The sequence below is a fragment of the Mixophyes fleayi genome, chromosome 8 (genome assembly GCF_038048845.1).
Source record: "Mixophyes fleayi isolate aMixFle1 chromosome 8, aMixFle1.hap1, whole genome shotgun sequence".
NCBI classification, from domain to species: Eukaryota; Metazoa; Chordata; class Amphibia; order Anura; family Limnodynastidae; genus Mixophyes; species Mixophyes fleayi.
Window position 1 is genome coordinate 138,924,107 of NC_134409.1, and position 21,410 is coordinate 138,945,516.

The following is a 21,410-nucleotide window of genomic DNA, read 5'->3' on the forward strand; positions in this document are numbered from 1 at the left end:
ACTTAGAGGTCCAGATTAACGATCTGTGTGATATGATCTAAAACTAGCTTAAAGGTTCATGTTTTTAAAGCCTATTGCTTAATTATAGTGCCCCTATCCTACACAGTAACACCCCACATCAGATCATCTTGAGTCAGCTGATCTTTTATCATTCCTCGAATAATTTTTCTTTTATAATGAAAGAAATGTTGACATAAACACTGTGCAGGGGAGGAGCTGCCTTTTAACCTCTGTTGCCTCTAAGCACAGGCATAGTTTGCCTTGTTACTAACTCCAGCCCTGATAAAAGTCTGTGAACTTACTTGTTGCTGAAACTCTTCGTCCAAACACCTGTACTTCACAAAATGTAAGAGATGCGTTCCTGTCTGGAATAACAATGGTGATAAATCTTCCTTCCATCCAGTTACATTTGAATGAAAATGTTTCACCAAGTCCAATTGAGGAGACTGTACCACAGCTAGATTCAAAATAAAATGATAGTTTTATCAGAAAATGTAAAACTCTTTATATCATGCGTATTACATGTAGTCAATGGATTATAGAGACAATTATGTACATCTGTTAATTATAATTCATCAATACATAATTGTTCCTTTTATTTAAAAATCTTAAAATATTTTCAAATATTATACAAAAATGTGATGGACATTTCTTTTATTTTTCTGTCTGCGATGTAGGGAAGTTGTAGATGTTGCCACTTTTAAAGTAAGATTTGCGAATATTTTTGTTAAGTTTATTGTATATTTCAATGTAACATATTTCCCAGGTGATACATCAGTGTGGCCGTTGAAGACCAGGGGGTAAATGTATTAACCTGCGGGTTCTTCAACACCTGCGAGTTCGGCGCTTAAATTTAAAACGGCTCTGCATTGTAAAGGGAAGTTTCCCTTTACAAGTCAGCGCCACTTTAAATTTAAGCGCCGAAGACGCCGAACTCGCGGGTGTTGAAGAACCCGCAGATTAATACATTTACGGTTTACCCCCAGGGTAAATGTATCAAATGGTGCTTTGTGCGATGGTTGTAATCCGGTGCACTTTACCATCAATTTTTGGTGATTTGGTACCTCAAAGCTGCATGAGTTAGCAGCTGGTTGGCTGCTCTGTGTTCCTTTTCACTATTATATCCCCCAATATGTCATAATAGTCAGCTACGTTAGGGAATTGGTCTAACGGTTAGTACACAAGGGGGGTGTTAAACTTTCCATGCAGTATTCCATTTTGCAATAGTCATAGAAGAGAGACAGGATAAACACCAGCATCTGGTTGTTTCACGTAGCACAATGTGGACACATACAGAAGAAAAGAGAATCTATCCTGTCACATCTATGTCAATCCTGCATCATGTAAACTAACCTGTATGAATGTGCTGACCATTATAGGGATCAATGAATGCTGGAGATTGTGTCTACACTGTGCCTCTGCTTTGTCTATCGAAAGCAAGATAGTAGGCAGCACGGACTGATTAATACCCCATTCTCACTGCCTAAAAGACCCAGATTTTTGCCGCAGCAAGCCCCAATGACCCAGGTCTAGGCTCATTGTGAATGGGTCCTGGGGCATCTACCGGGTCTTTAGGAGGGTTATTCACGAATCCGACCCGGGGGGCCACCAGTGTGGTGAGAACCGGGTTTTTCAATCCGGGTCTCATTGAACAACTTTTGTAAAAAAAAAAAAAATCATCACCACAAGAGGAGCCAATCAGAGCTCTTCTTGAGATGTTGCCATGGAGATGTGGGCAGACCCCTGTTCAGTGTGAACATGGTCTAGTTGGGTACTTGCCTGGGTGTCCTGCACTGTCCCCCGGCAATAATCCCAGGATATTTCCAGGGCGGCAGTGTGAAAGTGGTATAATACTCCACTTAATCTTAATAGCTGCCCAGACTGTTTCCTGTGTATGAAACAGATTTGTGTCCAATGTGAACACTCTTGTCGGTAGCCATATTGACCAATGTCAAACGCGGACAAAGCAATAAAAATCATAAATGCCTAAACATAGCTACAGATTGTGGTCAGATTTGGTGCTGCATTGCTGGCTATTTTGGATCCATGCGGAAACTGATGTCTGTGCAGTTTGGGGCTGTGTATAAAACATTTACTAAAACAGATTTATTTTTATACTAAATTATCCTTTTTACCCATCTCTTCCCTTTGCGGCAGGAAATTCCAAGCTAATGCCAATGGCTTCAGTATGCAAATAAGAGGGAGGAGATTAATCCTGAGCTTTCTTATTGCTGGCACTGTCTTTTAGGGAGGATAGAAAATGTCATCACACATATATTCTTTCCTTATTTAAAAACAAAGTCTTACAAACAAATTTTTATTTAATTTATTAAATAAAAACAGCATAATTTTATGTGCAGAGGAAGAGTTACTCTAGAAATTTACACTATGACCAACTTAATATATCTTTTTCCTTTACACACTTAATACATGTGAATAAAGCAATAAGTGTAATTAATAAATATTTTTTTTATAATTAAATAAAATGTTATAATCAATTATATCTTTTATTACAAAAGTTTCCCTTTAAATATTCCAAATACACACTGCATACATTTCATCAAGTGACCATACTACTAGTACTCATTTTCTTACATGGTATAATTCTTCCAGTCGGAGGCATCGTCTCCTACACGAATCTCGGCACCATCAAGACCGGAAGAGCAGCAGTCACCTCTGTTGGTCAAAGCAACAGAGTGGATTTTGTATTTGTAATTTAATCCCACCGTCCACCATGGTTCATATTGTTCTTCAGTCACAGCACATTGTGATTGAGGATCCTGGTGAGCTAATGACCCATCAATAGCGTTCTTTGCCAATCCTTTGCCATGTGTGCTTGACTGAGATACATTGTAGTGTTGAATTTTATGTACTGCACCTGAAATATAAGGCAACTCCATCAACATCACAAGAAATAGATCCAGTGTATCAGAAACATATCTTCAATAAAAATAACTACATTGCACTGGTATAGATAAAATGTACTGTATTCAATCAAATTTGTTTTAAAATATTGCTGCCAGCATTCACTTCTATATTGGTTTCAATAAAGCGGCTCATTGAAGGGGATAGAAATCCCAGATGGTAATGCATTTAGCTGTGAGACTCAATAAAAGTGCTGCATACCTGACTGATGAGATGAAAATATCACATGATTTTTATTTATTAATACATTTAATGTTGAATAATAAATCAAAATTGCAAAAAAAATAAAATTTATGTATTAAGTATTTATTATTAATTATATATTATCATGTATTTATATAGTGCCAATAATATTGCCAATCCTTTTATGGAGTGCTGTACAGAGAACATGTAATAATTCACATCAGTCCTTGCCCGGTTCTAGCTAACAGTCTAAATTCCCAACCGCTTACAGATTCAATAGAGTCTGTTCTGATCCAGCAGTGCCCGCCTCTAGACCACAGGAGTCACACAGTATTTTTCTACCCCTTTCGCTGGGATCTTAATCTGTGCAGCGATGTCAATGGCATCAGTTCCGTTGGATGCTCCAGTGATTCTGCTATCTCTGACGGGCTTTGACAATGCCCATCGTTCCTTCTCCACACAAACGTACATCCACCCAGTTTGCTGACTTGCTTATACCTCATTCTGCTTTTCCTCAGTTACATTTTTCTTTAATACATAGTGTCTGCACTCTATTTACTTATAGTACCTATGTTCTAACACCTCAATCTTTGTTTTCCATTCCAAACCCCCCAGAAATGGCCATGGCAGGTTGTGGGGTACTGTGAGGGTTTGATTCTTTGGTGCCTGCTGAGTGTGGACTTTGTAGTTGTGATATCACACTCTAACCAGAGGTGCTGTTGTGCAGCTATGCAGTAGTTAATCAATCTTGTTGCATTTCCCAATTCGATTCTCACTGCAATCATGGTAGCCAGGTCATTGTTTATACTGTTCTACTGTTGTAGTTCTGGTGATTTAGTGCTGTTCCTGGTATTCTCAGTTCCTGGCACTCTGGTGCTAAGTGTGCAATCCTGAGATCCTAGCACCCTGTTATCAGTATGCAATCCTGAGTTCCTGACACTCTGCTACTCGCATGCAATCCTGAGTTCCTGGCATCCTGCTACCTGTCTGCAATCCTGACTTCCTGACACTCTACTACCCATATGCAATCCTGAGTTGACATTATTAGCTCATTGCCACTACGGCTTTCCAAATTGTTGACACTGCATCCTTTAAAAAATGCATGCAGCTCAGCTTTTTTAAAAAATATATTTATACTGGATGTATATATTAGTTACAAAAACAACAAAGAAAACCTATTTAAAAGCTGCAAAAGGTTCAAAATGCTGTGAAAGCCATGCTCAAGGTTTTGATGTGAATATGTCATAAATATTTTAAAATAATGTGATTGCTTTTTTCCCATTATTTGTCATGAAAACATAAGCCCAAATACAGTCTGAGGGCAAGCCTTTTATTATTGGTGTAGTGTTTAATATGTGACAGAGTTTTTAAAAGTTTTAAAACAGGTAACTACTGCCCCCTTAACAATTATAATAGTAAGACAGTTTGCAAAAACATACTGTACCTGCATTTAGCGTTTTCCGTGTGTTTTCAAGTTCAGTATTCTCTTTATCTGTGGAACATTTATTTAAAAAATATATTTTATAAACATATTTTTTTACAGTCCTACATGTTTTCATGCCTTTGGTTTGAAAAAGTATACACATTGGTTTTATTGCTATATTTATTTTACTTTTGGGTGGAAAAAAATAAATAATTTTTGACTGAATTTTAAATTTATTGTAGAAAATAATGTGAAATTTTAATGAATGATTGTGTTGTGATGCTGTTTTTATTTCGTTACTTTCTATGTATAATCAATACTGTGCTGTAGCTATAAAGTGTCAGTGTGGCTATTATTTAAGTGATGTAGCATTAGTGTTAGACATGGATAAAGCTAAGGTTCAATAGACATGTTCTTACAGAAATTATCTGTGGATGATACATTAAACATATACGTGCCTTTAGGTTCATTGGTCACCTGTGGGTTTGTGGACGTCTCTATGCCTGGAAGAAAACAAACATATGTATTGGCAACTAAATATTCCTTCCTTTAAATATACTTAAGGTCGTCTAGTATTATAACTAATGTACACAATCCCTGCCCTTTTTGATAGCTACCGTAATATTTTTTTTTCTTCAAATTTCGGGGCCAAAATTAAGGTGCGTCTTATACATGGGAGCGCCTTATACATGGGGAAATACAGTAATTTACCTGCATTTTGCTTGTCACATGGAAGAGCAAAGACTTGAACTTCACACAACGTGAGGAATTCTTTACGACCTGGGATAATTATAGTTACATATTGTCCCTCCATCCCATAGCAGTTAACTGAAAGTGTTTTTCCATTGTCTATGCTGGAGATAATAGCACACCTGGAATAGAGATTTATCAATGTATCTATATATATATATATATATATATATATTAAATCTGATATACGATCACCTTTTTGTTACAGAGTGATTTTATAAAACACATGACATATATACATGTAAAAACGCTTGTACATTATATCCTTATATCCAGAGATTATTGATTTCATGAGTAATAGTCTGGGCTTAATTATGTCACTGGTGTCACATGACTCATGTTGAATATGTACAATCATGAAATGCGCCAATGTCAGGGAAGTTCACTTATAACAACCGGCACAGCCACGCAGTGTGTCGTTGCATAATTACTGGGAATGTCAGGTTTTTGCCTTACCCAGGAGACAATTCATGCTGTTTTGTGAATGGCGCTGACCATTAACCAATCAGAGCGGTGGGAGGTCTTCCCACTTATTGGTACATGGCTGGAGAAAATTTGCCTGCCTACCCCTGAGGAGCAGGAGTAGAAGGGAGTAGTGACATGGAAGAGCAGGATGGATAACAGTAATTAAGTTGTTAATGGGTGCATTAGGGATCAGTACTGGGCCCTGTCCTTTAAATTGTCTGTATGAATGATCTTGTAGAAAGTCGGGGGAGGTTTAAGATATCCACACAAAGCTTTGTAAGGTTATTAACACAGAGCAGATCGTTACACCAATACATTACACCAACAGAGAAAGACTTGTACTAAATGACAAATTAGGCAAATAAAATGATAGTTTCAATGTAAAAAAATGTAAGGTAATACATTTAGGTCATAGTAACAACTCTGCTAATTGCACATTAAATGGGATTCAATTGAGGAGATCTGAGGTGGAACGGTGTACTAGTAGATAATATGCTCAGTAGTAGCGCCCAATGTCAGGTAGCTGCTGCAAAAGCTAATAACATCGTGTGATGCATAAAGTTTGGCAGACATTCACGAAAAGCCAACATAATTTTACCATTTTATAAATCACTTTTTAGACCGCATCTTAAATATGTGGTACAACTTTGGTCACCTGTATAAAAGATAGACATCAGATCACAGACATTTTTGAAGATCTTGACTTTTTTACATTAGAAAAAAAAGTGCCTTAGAGGTGAACTAATTAATGTCTGCAAATATATTCAAGTACAATACAAAGATTTGTCTGACAATCTTTTTACACCCATAACTATATGGATGACATTTTCTCTACCTTTTCCTATTGCCGTAGAAACTGGTAACATGGTAATATAAATACATAATTACAAGGAATGTTACCGATAAATACAATGAACTAATTAAACAGTGGGGGTGATTTATCCAGGGCTATAACTTCATTGCCATGTCTGAGGTCAGGGTGGATTTTTTTCCCATTGTGATGTTAAATTGTCAGACACTTCTGGTTGTTTTGTTTTTTCCGTAGCTTCTTAACTATTTATAAACCTAGGGAAATTATAAACACATTGTCTAGGATGTAAACCTTGCAAGGGAGTGCTGGACTTTACTGTGGGGACCCCACAGCTTGTGGTCTTCAGAACTGACCTCATTAGAGAACAGCTGAATATAAAAAAGAACAAGACAGGAATCATGATTAATTTATAGGCCAAAAATGGTTCAGGAATGTATTTCAAACTGGGGTCGGGGATGCAAGCAACCAATCAGGGCCAAGAACAAGCCATTGACAGTATGGGGGAGTCAGGCAGAATAATACTCCAGAACAACAAACTCTAAATCAACCAAAAACCACCAGAGAATTATCTGAGTGGGCTTAAACAGAGAAACTCCTGATGTCTGTGCTCGAGTGCACACTCACACACCACTCAAGAACTAAAATGCCCAATTGTTGAAATACTGAAATTAATCTATCTGGGTGTAGCTATATAAAATGTATCTATCTGTGAGTTTATTAAACACATAATTTATTTATATCCAAAAAACTATTACCTTAGATTACTTTTTACATTCTCTTTAGAGTTTCCGACACGGATCTCTGCTCCTTTTAGTTTGAACCCACAGCAATCACCTCGGTTGGTAACAGCGATAGAGATTATCTTCATTGTTGATTTCAGGTCTAGAGTCCACCAAGGTTCGACCTCGAATTTAGTAAGGGTGCAGCTTTCCAGGTGGTTTGCTAGAGAACCATCATTTGCATATTTAGCTGGACAATGAGGAGGATGATGATCACTGGACTGAAATGCAATACTTTGCTGAGCCACATTGGGAGCTGAAAAGTGTACATTAAAAACATTCAGATTTTATTTTTGCATAGGAAGACAACAGTATAGTACAATATGCAGAGAAAGATGTTTCCCTCTAAATGGTACCTTTAAGAAAGGATACAATACAAGGTGAATGAAATGTTGTGCACAGATCTGAATGATCACTTTTACTAATGGGAAATAAGTGTACATGAACTATGTTTATATTCTCCTTTGTTGCGTTAAGACTGGTTGTATTGTTTTGTATCTCTTACCTTATTCAGGAGACTAAGCGTTTAGATTGATAGCATAGGGCACCCAGGTGTGGGGAAGAGAGGCCTTTTAAAAGGTTTCAAAATATTTCAAAAAGTAAATGATACAGTGGCTGGGGGAGTCACGGGATGTGTTATTGTGTTTTCACAAATAGACCATATTTCATATTAGTATACTGATGTATAGTGATGTATTTCACCATCAGGTCACTAGTAAGCATCTGGGCAAGTTTTGAATGTAAGTTCATTAAACTCCTGAACCAGGACTAATACTCTTATGTCCCCTCACTTATTTCTATCTGTTTTATATGATTAAACAACATTGAAATGCCCCCCCCCCCCCCCTACTTCTTATTTCTTTGCATACTACCTGAAGGAAGCCTGGCATACTCCATGCCCACTACAGTAATTATTTTACAGTCCCTGGAGAGGGCACACTGGTGATAAACCTACTGTGTGGGGACAGATACACAGGCTGAAGGTTGCCCTTTACCGTCTAACTATAGCACGCGAGTGCAATAGCGTTACACATTTTCTTCATTTCCACAATTTAAATCCCACTTATTACACTATATATATATGTATATACCATACAGAAAAGAAAATCGTTTTAAAAAATGACAGTAGCACATACAGTGCCCTATGTAACTAGCTGCTTCTATACAAAGTCCTTAAGTTATATTGAAATCACAAACGTACAGCTATTGTCTGTTCTTGGCCCACTAATCTTCTCACTATTGACCCTTTAGTACTATTACGTGTAAGCAACTGTGTCTATGGAAATATCTCCACATGGATGTCCCAATGCTACTTAAAGCTCCGTCTATCCAAAACAGAGGATATCATCTATCTACCCCTCCTCCCATAGCCACCAAGTCCACTCAAATCTCCTTCACCATCAATAACACCACAATCTCTACTCTCAGAGTGATGCAAAAATACACCCTTTTCTTACCTAGTTTGCAACTTGACACTTATTTTAGCTGTGCCATTGTCCCGTTTTAAGGGCCTTTCGCATTCATATTTGCATTTATTTTATTACCCTTGTTTGTCTTTGTTTTATGTATTCCCTGTTTTCACCACTGTTAGAGTTGCAGAGCACTGTACAAATCAATGACAATAATAATATTTTACCTTGGGCCCAGGGGCATCTGGCTAGGCTTTGCAATGTTTATTTAGTATAATATTGGTAAGCTTACACTGTTACATATTTACAATTATTTCAAGACATTTTTCAGAAAAATCTCCATATTTTTCATTTAATTTCTAAATCAAAATCAAAATTGACTTTACCTCCGTGGTTGAAATCCTGTAGTTTTTTACTTGTTTCCCACATTTCATTTTCTACAGGTTCTGAAAATAAAGGAAGGTTATTGTTTCATCTTCCATTCTGATAGTGACAGTTGCAGCAATGTCATTTTTTTTATTATTGCTATAATTAAACTGTTTATTAGAGCGTTCTTTACTGATAGACCCTTTGTTCAAGTGATCAAAATAAGGGAGTTTGCATTTACTAATTGGATTAATAAGAGGATAATTAAATTATGCTACAAATTATTTAAATGATCCCACAATCAATGAAGTATCTGGCCTATATTTTTGGTTTCATTTAATAAGAAATTTAGAGACATTCAGCATTTAGATCTCAAATTCAATGTTTATTGATCCATTTAACAAATTATTTCTTAACTTGAATATTGAAGTACGGCAATAATTATAGCTTTCAATTTCATTCAACTTTTCATGTAGAATTTTAGAAATTTAGCAGCCATATACATAAACATTCACAAAGGAAGAGTAAACTACTGTTAATATTTATTTTTTATTTGATTCTTACATCTTCAGGAAATAGCATGCCAAACTGTCACGCTTTTCATTGAGAATATCACTGACTGGTATTTGTGCTACTAACCTGAGAGGCGCGGAGTCTAACACACGACCGGTGTTCACCAGGGACCCCCGCAAGGAGCTTTGGGCTTTGCTGCGTGCCATGTGTCAACAGTGCAGCGAATAGGGTAGTCAGACAGGCCGAGTCGAAAGCAAGGAAGCGAGGTACCACGGAGAGAAGACAAGAGTAGTCAGGGACGGTCCAAAGGTCAATACCAGTGCGGGCAGCGAAGTACAAGGGAGATCCGGGAGAGAGGTCAAACAAGCCAAGGAGTCTATATACAGGAGATCAGGACAATAGTAATACTACAAATGCTGGAGCTGGATAGAACCAATACTCTGGCACCAATAGGGTGCCAGTGTGAAATTTAAATATGGGCAGACAGGAAGCCCTAGAGGGAGGAAGTTCCGGCGATCAGTCTCAGCTGATCGCAGCGAAGCGTCTGGGTTGCCTAGCAACCGAAGCGGCGCATCGCGCATGCACAAGCGCCGCGGTCATGTGATCTCGTCCCGTTGCCTAGCAACGGGACGTGTCTTGTGTGCAGAGGGCGTCCGTCTCTGACACCCAGCGGAGGTGCGGAGACGGCGCCTGACAGTATCCTCCCCCTCTCTCTTGTGGGTGGTGCAAGAATCTTGCAGAAATTTTGCCAGCAGATGTGGAGCATGAATATCCTCTTCATAGACCCAAGATCTTTCTTCTGGGCCATAGCCTTTCCAATGGATTAGAAATTGGCATTTACCTCTCGAGATGCGAGATTCTAAAATGCGTTCAACTAGGAATTCTTCACCACGAATGGTCCTGACTGGAGGAGGTGGAGAGGATTTGCTGGAAAATTCGTTGAGAATGAGTGGTTTAAGCAGAGATATATGGAACGTATTATAAATCCGAAGGGAAGCTGGTAGATGAAGTCTGTAGGTGACTGGATTAATCACATGAGAGATGGAAAAAGGCCCAATATAGCGTGGAGCCAGTTTCATAGTGGGAACCTTGAGTCTAAGGTTGCGGGTAGCTAACCACACTTTATCTCCTACCCGAAGCTTTAGGAGGTTTCTTCTGTGACAATCAGAAAAGTGTTTGTAATGATTTGAAGACAGTAGTAACCTGGAACGTACTTGGGACCAGATTTGGGAAAAGTTGCGGACCAAGTCTTGTGCGGCAGGTACAGAGGAACCAGATAGATCGGAGAAAGTGGGGAGAATAGGATGTCTCCCGTAGATGGTAAAAAAGGGAGAGTTACCCGTAGACTCGTATTGGTGGTTATTATGGGTAAACTCTGCCCAGGGTAAAAGTTCACTCGAGGAAGATTGCTGATCCGAACAGTAACACCTTAGAAATGGATGTATTTCTGGACGTCCGAGGATAAAGAAGGCCACCAGTATAAGCGAGATAGGAGGGCAACTGTCTTCTTAACCCCAGCATGACCAGCAAATTTGGCGTTGTGAGCCCATCTCAGGAGTTTGATGCGCAGATGTTCTTACACAAAGGAATGACCAGGAGGAGGAGTCTTGAAGGAAGAATTGGTCAAAGCTAGAATTGTGGAGGGATTGAGGATAGGTTTGGCAACCATGGGTGACGCGGTATCAGAGAAATCAAATGCTCGGGATAATGCGTCAGCACGCAGGTTCTTGGTACAGGGCCGAAAGAGTAATATCATCTGGAATCTGTTAAAAATTGCGACCAGCCAGCCTGCCGAGGGTTCAGACATTGTGCAGATTGCAAGTAGGTGAGATTTTTATGATCAGTATACACTGTGATGGGAAAGCGCGCCCCCTCCAACAGATAGCGCCATTCCTCTAGGGCGGTCTTGATGGCGAGAAGTTCCTTATCCCCAATCCCGTAGTTGGCTTCACTGGCAGGAAAGAAAACCACAAGGAACAAGGAGGCTTGCAGGTTTCTTTTGGGACAGTACTGCTCCAATCCCAACGGAGGATGCATCGACCTCTAAGAAAAACGGTTTATTTTGATCGGGTTGAGATAATACGGGTGTAGACATGAAGGCCTCCTTAATGGCTAGAAATGCTCGTACTGCCTCCGGTGGCCAAGAATTAGATTGGCCACCCTTCCGAGTGAGGAGAGTAATAGGAGAGATTAATGTAGAAAATCCCTTAATGAATTGGCGATAATAATTCGTAAAGCCAATAAAACGCTGAGTAGCCTTGAGACCGGAAGGTTGAGGCCAATTATGAATAGCTTGCAAGTTGCTTGGATCCATCCGGAGGCCGGAGCTAGAGACTATATATCCCAGGAAGGGTACTTGAGAGCAATGGAAGAGATATTTCTCGAGTTTACAGAATAGGAGATTAGAACGTAAAGGAGAAAGTACCTCTTTGACATGCAGAAGATGAGTAGACAAGTCTTGTGAAAAGATTAGAATATCATCCAAATATATAACCACTGATTGGTAGAGTAAATCTCTAAATATTTCATTCACAAAATCCTGAAAGACAGCTGGAGCGTTACAGAGCCCAAACGGCATCACCAGGTATTCATAGTGGCCGTCTCTGGTATTGAATGCGGTTTTCCACTCGTCTCCTTTGCGAATTCTAATAAGATTATAGGCCCCGCTTAGGTCCAATTTGGTAAAAATTTGTGCCCCACGAATGCGATCAAAAAGTTCCGAAATTAGGGGAAGAGGGTAGCGGTTTTTAATCGTGATGGCGTTTAATCTCCTGTAATCAATGCACAGTCTGAGAGAGCCGTCCTTCTTCTTAACAAAAAAGAAGACTGCGCCTGCTGGGGAAGATGATTTCCTAATGAAACCCTTCATAAGGTTTTCAGAAACATATTTGGACATGGCTTGTGTCTCAGGCAAGGACAGCGGGTATACCCTGCCTCTAGGAATACTCTTTCCAGGGATGAGGTCGATGGGGCAATCCCAAGGCCGATTAAGGAGGAAGGATCTCGGAAGCGATTTTAGAGAAAACATCTGCGAAACCAGCGTAGGCTTTAGGAAGGCCCACCAGGGAAAATGTACAAAGACAGGCCAGATTGGGTTTTAAAGGGGGAAACAGATCTCAGACATCTCGTATTGCAGGATGAACCCCAGTGGATAACTTGAGATCGCTGCCAGTTGAATTGTGGAGAATGGAGTTTCAGCCAGGGTAGCCCCAGGATGATAGGGTTAATGGATTGGGGTAGAACAAAGAAACTTATGCTTTTGGAGTGAAGCGCTCCTATCTCCACCTGGAGTGGAGAAGTAGAGAGAGAGATTGAGCCATTAGAGACTCTATTTCCATCAACAGCATTGAGCATCAAATGTTGAGCCAAAGGTATGGTATCCAGACAGAGTTCCTTCACTAGCTTGGAAGAGATGAAGTTCCCTGCGGACCCCGAGTCCACAAAGGCCCAGGTAGCAAATGGACCATTAGGGAAAACCAAGGTGACTGGCATCAAAAACTCAGACTCCTTCCGAAGGTAGGGAGAAAGGGACTGGGGTCCTAGGTTGACCTCCCTATTATCCCCTAGGAGGTGGCGTTTCCCGGCCTCTTGGGACAAACGGAGAGAAGATGTCCTGATTCACCGCAATACAAACAGAGGCGGTTCTTCATTCGTCTCTCACGTTCCTCTGGGGACAGATGAGAATGGCTGATCTGCATAGGTTCTTCTGCAGAGGGGGTAGGAGGAATAAAGTTAGGTGCTAGTCGAGAAAACGGCTGACAAGTGCGGTCCCGTTGAAGAGCTCATTCCCTGTGGCGGATATCCACCTTAATACACAGGGATATGAGGTCATCCAGATTGGAGGGAAGATCAAGAGAGGCAAAATCATCCTTAATACGATCATTGAGACCTTGCCAGAAGGTAGCGGTGAGAGCTTCGTTGTTCCATCAGAGCTCGGCTGCTAAAGTCCAAAATTGTACCTCATATTGTCCTTCTGTGAGGTAGCCTTGGCGTAATCCTAGGAGACCGGAGGCGGCTGAAGAAATTCTTCCGGGTTCATCAAATACCTTGCGGAATCTCTCAATGAAGACCACAGAATTTTGCAGCATAGGATCATCCCAATTCCATGTCTTGCGTGCAGAGGGCGTCCGTCTCTGGCACCCAGCGGAGCTGCGGAGACGGCGCCTGACACAAACATATTGGTATGCACGTACATTTAGTATGTAGGGGTACATCACAATGTATACAAATTTAATTAAAATATAACAAAAATGTACAAAAAGGTTATGAAAAAGAAATATTTGGACACTGACTGTACTGTTGTATATTATTTTACTACTTTACAAGTTGGATATTTCAGTGTTAAATATAAATCATTTTAATAATCCAATGTACTCTAATCAAGTGCTCTTTGCGTAATTATTTTGAAAATATCTATTTATTTAAAAATTATTTTTGTGCAGTTTGTCTAGCTAAATTGTGTAAATTAAATATAGATTCCTGTTGAATCTGACTGCAGTACAATTTGATAAAGGTATTCATAATGATCTTATTTACTCTAGTGATACTCCCAGTACAGGTTGGTTGATATTGCATAAGCATTGCTGTGGCAACATGAAACATATTTATTCACAATAATTCATATATATTACAGATGTCTTAAAGAAACGCAAAAAATGCTTAGAGCTCATTTAAATATTTTTTTCTGATCTCTGTATTCCTGAAATGATAATAACTAAAAATTATATCAAAATATACAAATATAAATTAATAATTCATGTAATCTAGGTTTCAAATTCAGTTAAGTCCCACATATTCCCATGTTTATAAAGAATTGCTCTGTTCCTTACTTGATGTATCCTCAGGCACGCCAAACACTTGTACTTCACACAAGGACAGGGATACATTCTTCCCTGGTACAGCAATAGTCAGCAGACGTCCCGGCATAACCTGGCAGGTAAAAGAGTACGTCTCCCCGAGACCCATTGAAGAGACACTTCCACAGCTATAAATCAATGTGAAAACAAGTTGGAAATAATAAGAGGAAGTAAAATTAACTTATGCAGAACAAAGAAGGCTTGTTATCTACTATGTGCTTAATGTCCATTTATTTATAGGGACCATTGTACCGACAATATATAATATGAATTTATATATGGTAATTCAATAAATTCATTGGCTTTTAATTTTATAATAGATATATGCTATTTTTTTATTTTTTTCACATGTATAATGTAAGTATTAGCAGTTAGTGTTATCAGCATTATTTTCCAATAGACAACAACAATAAAGAATGTTATTGACAGGAAAAATCATCCCAAATTCCACGGGCCTGATCCATTAGGGCACATATCTGCTGATTGTGAGCGTATAGTGTGCAGAATCACTCTGCGCATGCCCCGATCAGATACAGCCGTGAAAAAGAGAGGTACGAACGCGTATGCAAGCAATGTTTGTGCAGCAGTGAGCGCAAGGAGCCCTTACTACAACTTCTGACTTTGGGGAGTGCAGTGGGCAGGGAAGGGGCGGTTAGCCACCCTCAATGTAAGAATGGGGCGCGCCAAACTGGAGTGCACACAGCCACGTCCATATGAAGCTGTACGGCTGTGATCGTTACTTAATTTTCTACCATATCTCTTGCAACAGCTCTGGGGCTAGTCTAAGCCCCGATCAGTAATGGTGACAGCCTCGTATACATCCTGTAATGATTTTGCAATCAGGAGCAACTGTAAAATGTATTTGTGAGTTCAGTAGACATTAACAACGTTCTAATTAATGTATTTCATGGAAAAAAACCTAATCTCCCCCCCCAATGTTTTATCATTAATGCATTTATTATTATTACCAGGTGCCATTAATTTTATATTTTTTTTATTTACCTGTGCGTTCTTTTGAGAATGTATAACCCACATAGGTATTGGACGTATTCTGCAGTGTCTTGTGTAGGAGAGCACAGCAGACCTACATCCAAATTCAACAGTTCACGTATCCTGAGATCCGCTCCTTGATGTATTCAGGGATCCGGAACTCAAGGATAGGTGCATAAAATATATCAGGCCCCCTGTGGTTATGTTTGTATGTCATCGATATACCTGGGATTGTCTCTCCAATCCTCTTTGTTTCCTATGTGAATTTCGGCTCCGTTGAGATCCTGGGCACAGCAATCTCTTCTGTTTGTAACAGCCACAGAGAAGATAATGTGGTTTAAGCGTAAATCTAATGTCCACCATGGTTCATATTCCACTTCAGTTGAGGCACATTTAGAGGATATTTGACCATCTGTTGCATAGTTTGCTGCTCTCCCTTTGGTGCTGGACTGAGAAGCTTTTCCACTCGGTGCCACATTGTACGCTAAAGCATAATATTTATGTTATCAATCTATTAATAAATATCCACAATATACACTATAGGGGCTTAAAATTATGGATAGGAACAGTATAAACAACATCATATTTAAAATTGTATCAAATGTTCTAATTGTTGAAATTATCAAAAAATATACAATTGTGCAAATATTTCATGCTTAAGTTTTTGTTTTGTTTTTTTACTTTTTAGCTTATTTTGCACCCTCACCATTAGAATTATTATATTCCACATGATTTTTTTTCAATGCTTATGGAGTTCTTACAAGTCCAGTTTATAATAAAATGGACTTTTACGTCAGACATTTATGTTATATCTTAAAAATGCAACACATGCTGTATTTCCTCCATAATGCACCAGAAAATGTAACAATACCACTTTGCAAATCTTCTTACAGTCAGTTGTGGACTAAATAAAAAAGGATGGAATTATAATACAGACATGGATTGTGAAGCAAACATTGTTCATGTTTATCCTGTAGAACTGCAGACAATGACCTGTTAGCTAAAGGTGCCCATAAAGCTATGAGATGTTATTTATATCGCACCATTCTTTGTTAATAGAAAGACCAATGTGTCACCAGCATTTTCATGTATAAATGAAAACAACCTTAAGCATTACCTGCAGTTGACCGTTTTTGAATGACTTTTATTTCAGTCTCCCAAAGGTCTGTAATACAAACAAAAATAAGTCATACTACTAAATGCTTAAATGGAAATCAAAATATATTTATGCAGAATATTAATCTTAATTTGATTTATTTTTATATTTTATGCTTAACATACAAGTATAAGTTATTCAGTAAATTGCATTTATATTTTTACCTATATTTGAGTCATTTGTGATGCTCTTGGATATGACACAGCTCTGCTTTCTGCGTTGGATACAGTTATGTCCAGAAAGCAGCTTTGTATCTTATCCCAAGGATTTTAGTTTAAGTCAACACAAGGCATGTACACACATCGCCCAACATTTAAACATAGTAATTTTGTATAAAGACTGTGTTCATGGCATGATGGCAGCACGGTGGCGCAGTGGCTAGCACTTCTGCCTTACAGCTCTGGGGTCATGAGTTCAATTCCCAACCATGGCCTTATCTGTGAAGAGTTTGTATGTTCTCCCCGTGTTTGCGTGGGTTTCCTCCGGGTGCTCCGGTTTCCTCCCACGCTCCAAAAACATACTGGTAGGTTAATTTGTTGCTAACAAATTGACCCTAGTCTGTGTGTGTGTGTGTGTGTGTGTTAGAGAATTTAGACTGTAAGCTCCATTGGGGCAGGGACTGATGTGAGTGAGTTCTCTGTACAGCGCTGCGGAATTAGTGGTGCTATATAAATAAATGATGATGATGATGGGGGTGGAATCGTGTCACACTGGGGGACATGATTCGTCTTAGCACCCTGGGTCACGTCAGGTTAAGTTCCCGGTGTCATGCCTAGCACTATTGTAGCACAAGGCCACAGTCAACTCCTTTCCCCCCCTGACACACATGCATTGCCCTGAGCTCCAGTAACATGTAGGTTAATGCACTTCTTACTGTAAATTATACATACAGAATTACCATATACAGGAGTTTCTATGCATATTAACATTACTTATGTAATTATTTAAAATATGTGCTAGTATTATAACATCTAAAGTCAGAAAATATATAATACTGTACACCTGGGAGCCTATATGTTACACTGCACCTATTTGGTTACTAAAGGCCACCGTACTTCCACGTTTCAAGCAACTATCTTAATTTATTTGATTTCATTTAATTTATTCATTTAATTTATCAGTTCACTTTTTTTTTATAATACTGCCACTCTGTCTTCATTCATATAGCTTAATTATTTATGGTATTCTCATACCTCACATTGTGAATTACACTCCCTATCAATGTTATATTTTGAACACTGTGCACCCTACTGTAAATTATATGGATATTTGAAGTAACCAAAAAGATTGTGACCCTATTAAATGCACGAGGCTTTAGGCCCATACATTTTATATAGGGCACAAAAATAAATGCTGACTTCTAATATCCATAATCAGTTACAGAAGGAGGTTGAGTTATTAATATAAGACGCACATTTTCTTAATGAACACTGAAATCATAACAGCAGAACTATTTATACATATATTACTTACAGGAGTTTGTTATATTAAATGTTATATACAAATATTAACAGCACCTGTGCATTATAGTATAATGATAAAATAAATTAAAAATATATATATTAAATTTAAATACTCACTTCCTATATCAGGAATTGTCTCTACTGTGAGGGCGGCATCTGTAATTGTAGATGACATTTTAGCATGAAAACACAAGATTTCTTATTGTGTTAGAGATTTGCTATACATAGGTTCATAGCATATTATATAATATTGTTCTGGGTAACAATATAAATCACCTGTTTTGGGTGGTGGTACAGGAGATATAACTCCCTGCTCTGTAAAGTCTGAATAATCTGTGTCCGTATCATCCGTATCTGGTCCGCTGCAAAGTATGAAACAGTATTAACAATGTTTACAGCTATTAGTTTGTTCATACCAAATTTCTGCCAGATATCGGCACTGTCTGAAATAAATTAATGAAAAATAAAAGTTGTATTTTTTTTGCTTCACTGTAACCAACTTGGAGACAGAGGGCAACCAGAATTTAAATGGTTAATTACATATATTGGCTCATACACTTATACTGGCATACCTATAATGCCTATACATTTACAGCAAGTATTTAAACTAATTTCGGTGCCCTCTTACTAAGCTGTGGTACAGAGGATTGTCAGTGTACTGCAGTGAAAGCCTCACTGTTCCAGGGCATACTAGGACTTGTAGTTCCCCAAGCTGCAGAGTCACAGGTAGAGTAAGCCTACCCACCCCCTAGAAGCAAGGTTTATGGGAGTTGGAAGATTGTATTCAATGCCACCTCAGGGCTCTCTAGTTCTCCCCATTGCCCAGCGGCTGGATATGTTCCCAGCACTAGACTTCAGGTCAATATTCTGCCCAGAGCATTAGTTTGGGGGGCTGTAAGCATGTCCCTTCCCCTTCCCGGAAGGTTAGGGCTCTCAGCACTGGACTGTGGGCCACATAGTTGTTCTGTCCCTACTACCTCCTAGATGTTCAATTCTATCACTGCTTAGGGCAAAAGCAGAGGCATAACTATGGTAAAACATTTAATGAAAAAATAAACCTAAACCATTACCTTTCCGGAAAATTACACAACTTACCTATCGTACCAATAATTTTTACTGTAAGGTCCATATTCTGAAATATAGAAAATAAACGGGTTGCTTAAAACAATACATTTACTCTTAGAGAATCTATCTATATATATCTCATATCTATCTATCTATCTATCTATCTATCTATCTATCTATCTATCTATCTATCTCTTTATCTATCTATCTATCTATATCATTATCTATCTATCTATCTATCCATCTCCTATCTATCTATCTATCTATCTATCCATCTCCTATCTATCTATCTATCTATCTATCTTTATCATGTCTATCTATTTATCTATCTATCTCACATCTGACTGACATCTGTCTGTATCATCCTTATCACCTGCAGCACTAAATACTGTTGATATAACTATATTACTTGTATACATAATAAGTAACTCACCAGCTGTAACATTCAGCACAATAACCTCTGTCAAAGCCAAAAAAGTAAAAATCCACAGGTGCCGTATAGATGACATGTCTCTGTCAGATTTCTCTCAGCTTAGTCTGTTTACTGGTCAAGAAACGGCTCTTTATATAGTTGTGAAATATTGAAGGAGGAGTTTTTCCAGTAAAAATTCTCATATGTCACCCGTGTTTACAAAGCAGTTGTATTCCTGAGAAATTGGCAATCTGACACTACGTGACTATCCTGATGTGGTCAAATATTAGTGTAAAATACACTACAACTGGTAACATGTGCGAAAGCATAGCTGAACTGTAACAGTAACTAAAAGCATATCTATCTATCTATCTATCTATCTATTTATATCATATCTATCTATCTATCTATCTATCTATCTATCTATCTATCTATCTATCTATCTCCTATCCTTCTATCTATCTATCTATCTATATCATATCTATCTATCTATCTATCTATCTATCTATCTATCTATCTATCTATCTATCTATCTATCTCATATCTATCTATATATCTATCTATCTCCTATCTTTCTATCTATCTATCTATCTATCTATCTATCTATCTATATCATATCTATCTATCTATCTATCTATCTATCTATCTATCTATCTATCTATCTCCTATCCTTCTATCTATCTATCTATCTATATCATATCTATCTATCTATCTATCTATCTATCTATCTATCTATCTATCTATCTATCTATCTCATATCTATCTATATATCTATCTATCTCCTATCTTTCTATCTATCTATCTATCTATCTATCTATCTATATCATATCTATCTATCTATCTATCTATCTATCTATCTATATCATGTCTATTTATCTATCTATCTATCTATCTATCTATCTATCTATCTATCTATCTATCTATATCATATCTCAAATTCATTTAGTTTGAGCTGCAGCGCAGGTGTGTTACCTGCATTATCCTGATTGGTTGTCTGCACTATTTCAGACCTGTCCTGACACTCCATCTTTGCCAGTCATAGTGTTCCTGTACTGAATTATCCTTTGTCTGCTTTCTGGCTCTGATCCCTGGCTCTCTCTGACTGTTCATGCTCCTGTTACCTGCTTGAGTGCCAAATTCTCAGTGCTCCATTCCTGGCTGAGGTGGTCGTGTCCGGAGAAAGTTGTGACAGTGATACATTGATACAACCTGTTATGTTTGCTGACGCCTGTTGGTACATCTCTCTTGTGTACTGTTCCTCCACATCCATTCCGGCCTGCATCCTGGACATCAGTTGTGCAGCTCCACTCAACCCGATTTGAGTGGGAAGAATTTGCTTGGAGTTTTGCACTGATTCAAATGCTGTTGTAGCCGGGTGTTCAGAGGGACCCTGTGTAAGTGTTACACACCAAGCCATCCAGCTCACTTACCGGGGTCTGGTTCGCAAGGTGGGCCTTCTCCATCATAGCTATCTCCAGCGGTGATGGGTTCTCCGTCTTCTGATAGCTGCCGCCATCTTGGATTGCGGGAATGTTCATGCGCACTCCTGTCTTTTATCATCTCCTGTTCCTCTGCATTGGTTTATTGGTTTCCACTGCCCCTCATCCTGGTATATATTTAAAGCACTTGTTCTGGCAATATGGCGCTGGATCTTCATATCCTGGTAGCTTGCTGCAGCTGGATTATTTGGATCCTGTTTCCCTGTGCTTTCATATAAATCCTGATATTCAGCTTCCCTGTGCTTCCTTGTGAATAGTGTGTTTCTCAGTGAATCCTAGTACCCAGTATCCAGTGCTTCTCAGCTAATCCTGGTATCTAGCAATCTATGCTTTTTAGTAATCCTG

General features: G+C 38.6%; 1 protein-coding gene across 1 annotated transcript in view; it reads right to left on the reverse strand.

The window, feature by feature from the left end:
* LOC142100286 (uncharacterized) overlaps window positions 1-21,410 on the reverse strand; it is a 98,451-nt gene that overhangs the window by 15,205 nt on the left and 61,836 nt on the right. The window contains exons 26-40 of the mRNA XM_075184214.1: window positions 20,997-21,082; window positions 19,588-19,680; window positions 19,185-19,221; window positions 18,366-18,451; window positions 18,207-18,245; window positions 16,588-16,635; window positions 15,696-15,954; window positions 14,454-14,608; window positions 9,132-9,191; window positions 7,313-7,592; window positions 5,243-5,403; window positions 4,990-5,034; window positions 4,553-4,600; window positions 2,596-2,878; window positions 303-457 (exon numbers count right to left, since the gene is read on the reverse strand). Coding sequence (XP_075040315.1) covers window positions 303-457; window positions 2,596-2,878; window positions 4,553-4,600; window positions 4,990-5,034; window positions 5,243-5,403; window positions 7,313-7,592; window positions 9,132-9,191; window positions 14,454-14,608; window positions 15,696-15,954; window positions 16,588-16,635; window positions 18,207-18,245; window positions 18,366-18,451; window positions 19,185-19,221; window positions 19,588-19,680; window positions 20,997-21,082 — 1,835 coding nt within the window. The remainder of the gene's footprint in view (window positions 1-302; window positions 458-2,595; window positions 2,879-4,552; window positions 4,601-4,989; window positions 5,035-5,242; window positions 5,404-7,312; window positions 7,593-9,131; window positions 9,192-14,453; window positions 14,609-15,695; window positions 15,955-16,587; window positions 16,636-18,206; window positions 18,246-18,365; window positions 18,452-19,184; window positions 19,222-19,587; window positions 19,681-20,996; window positions 21,083-21,410) is intronic.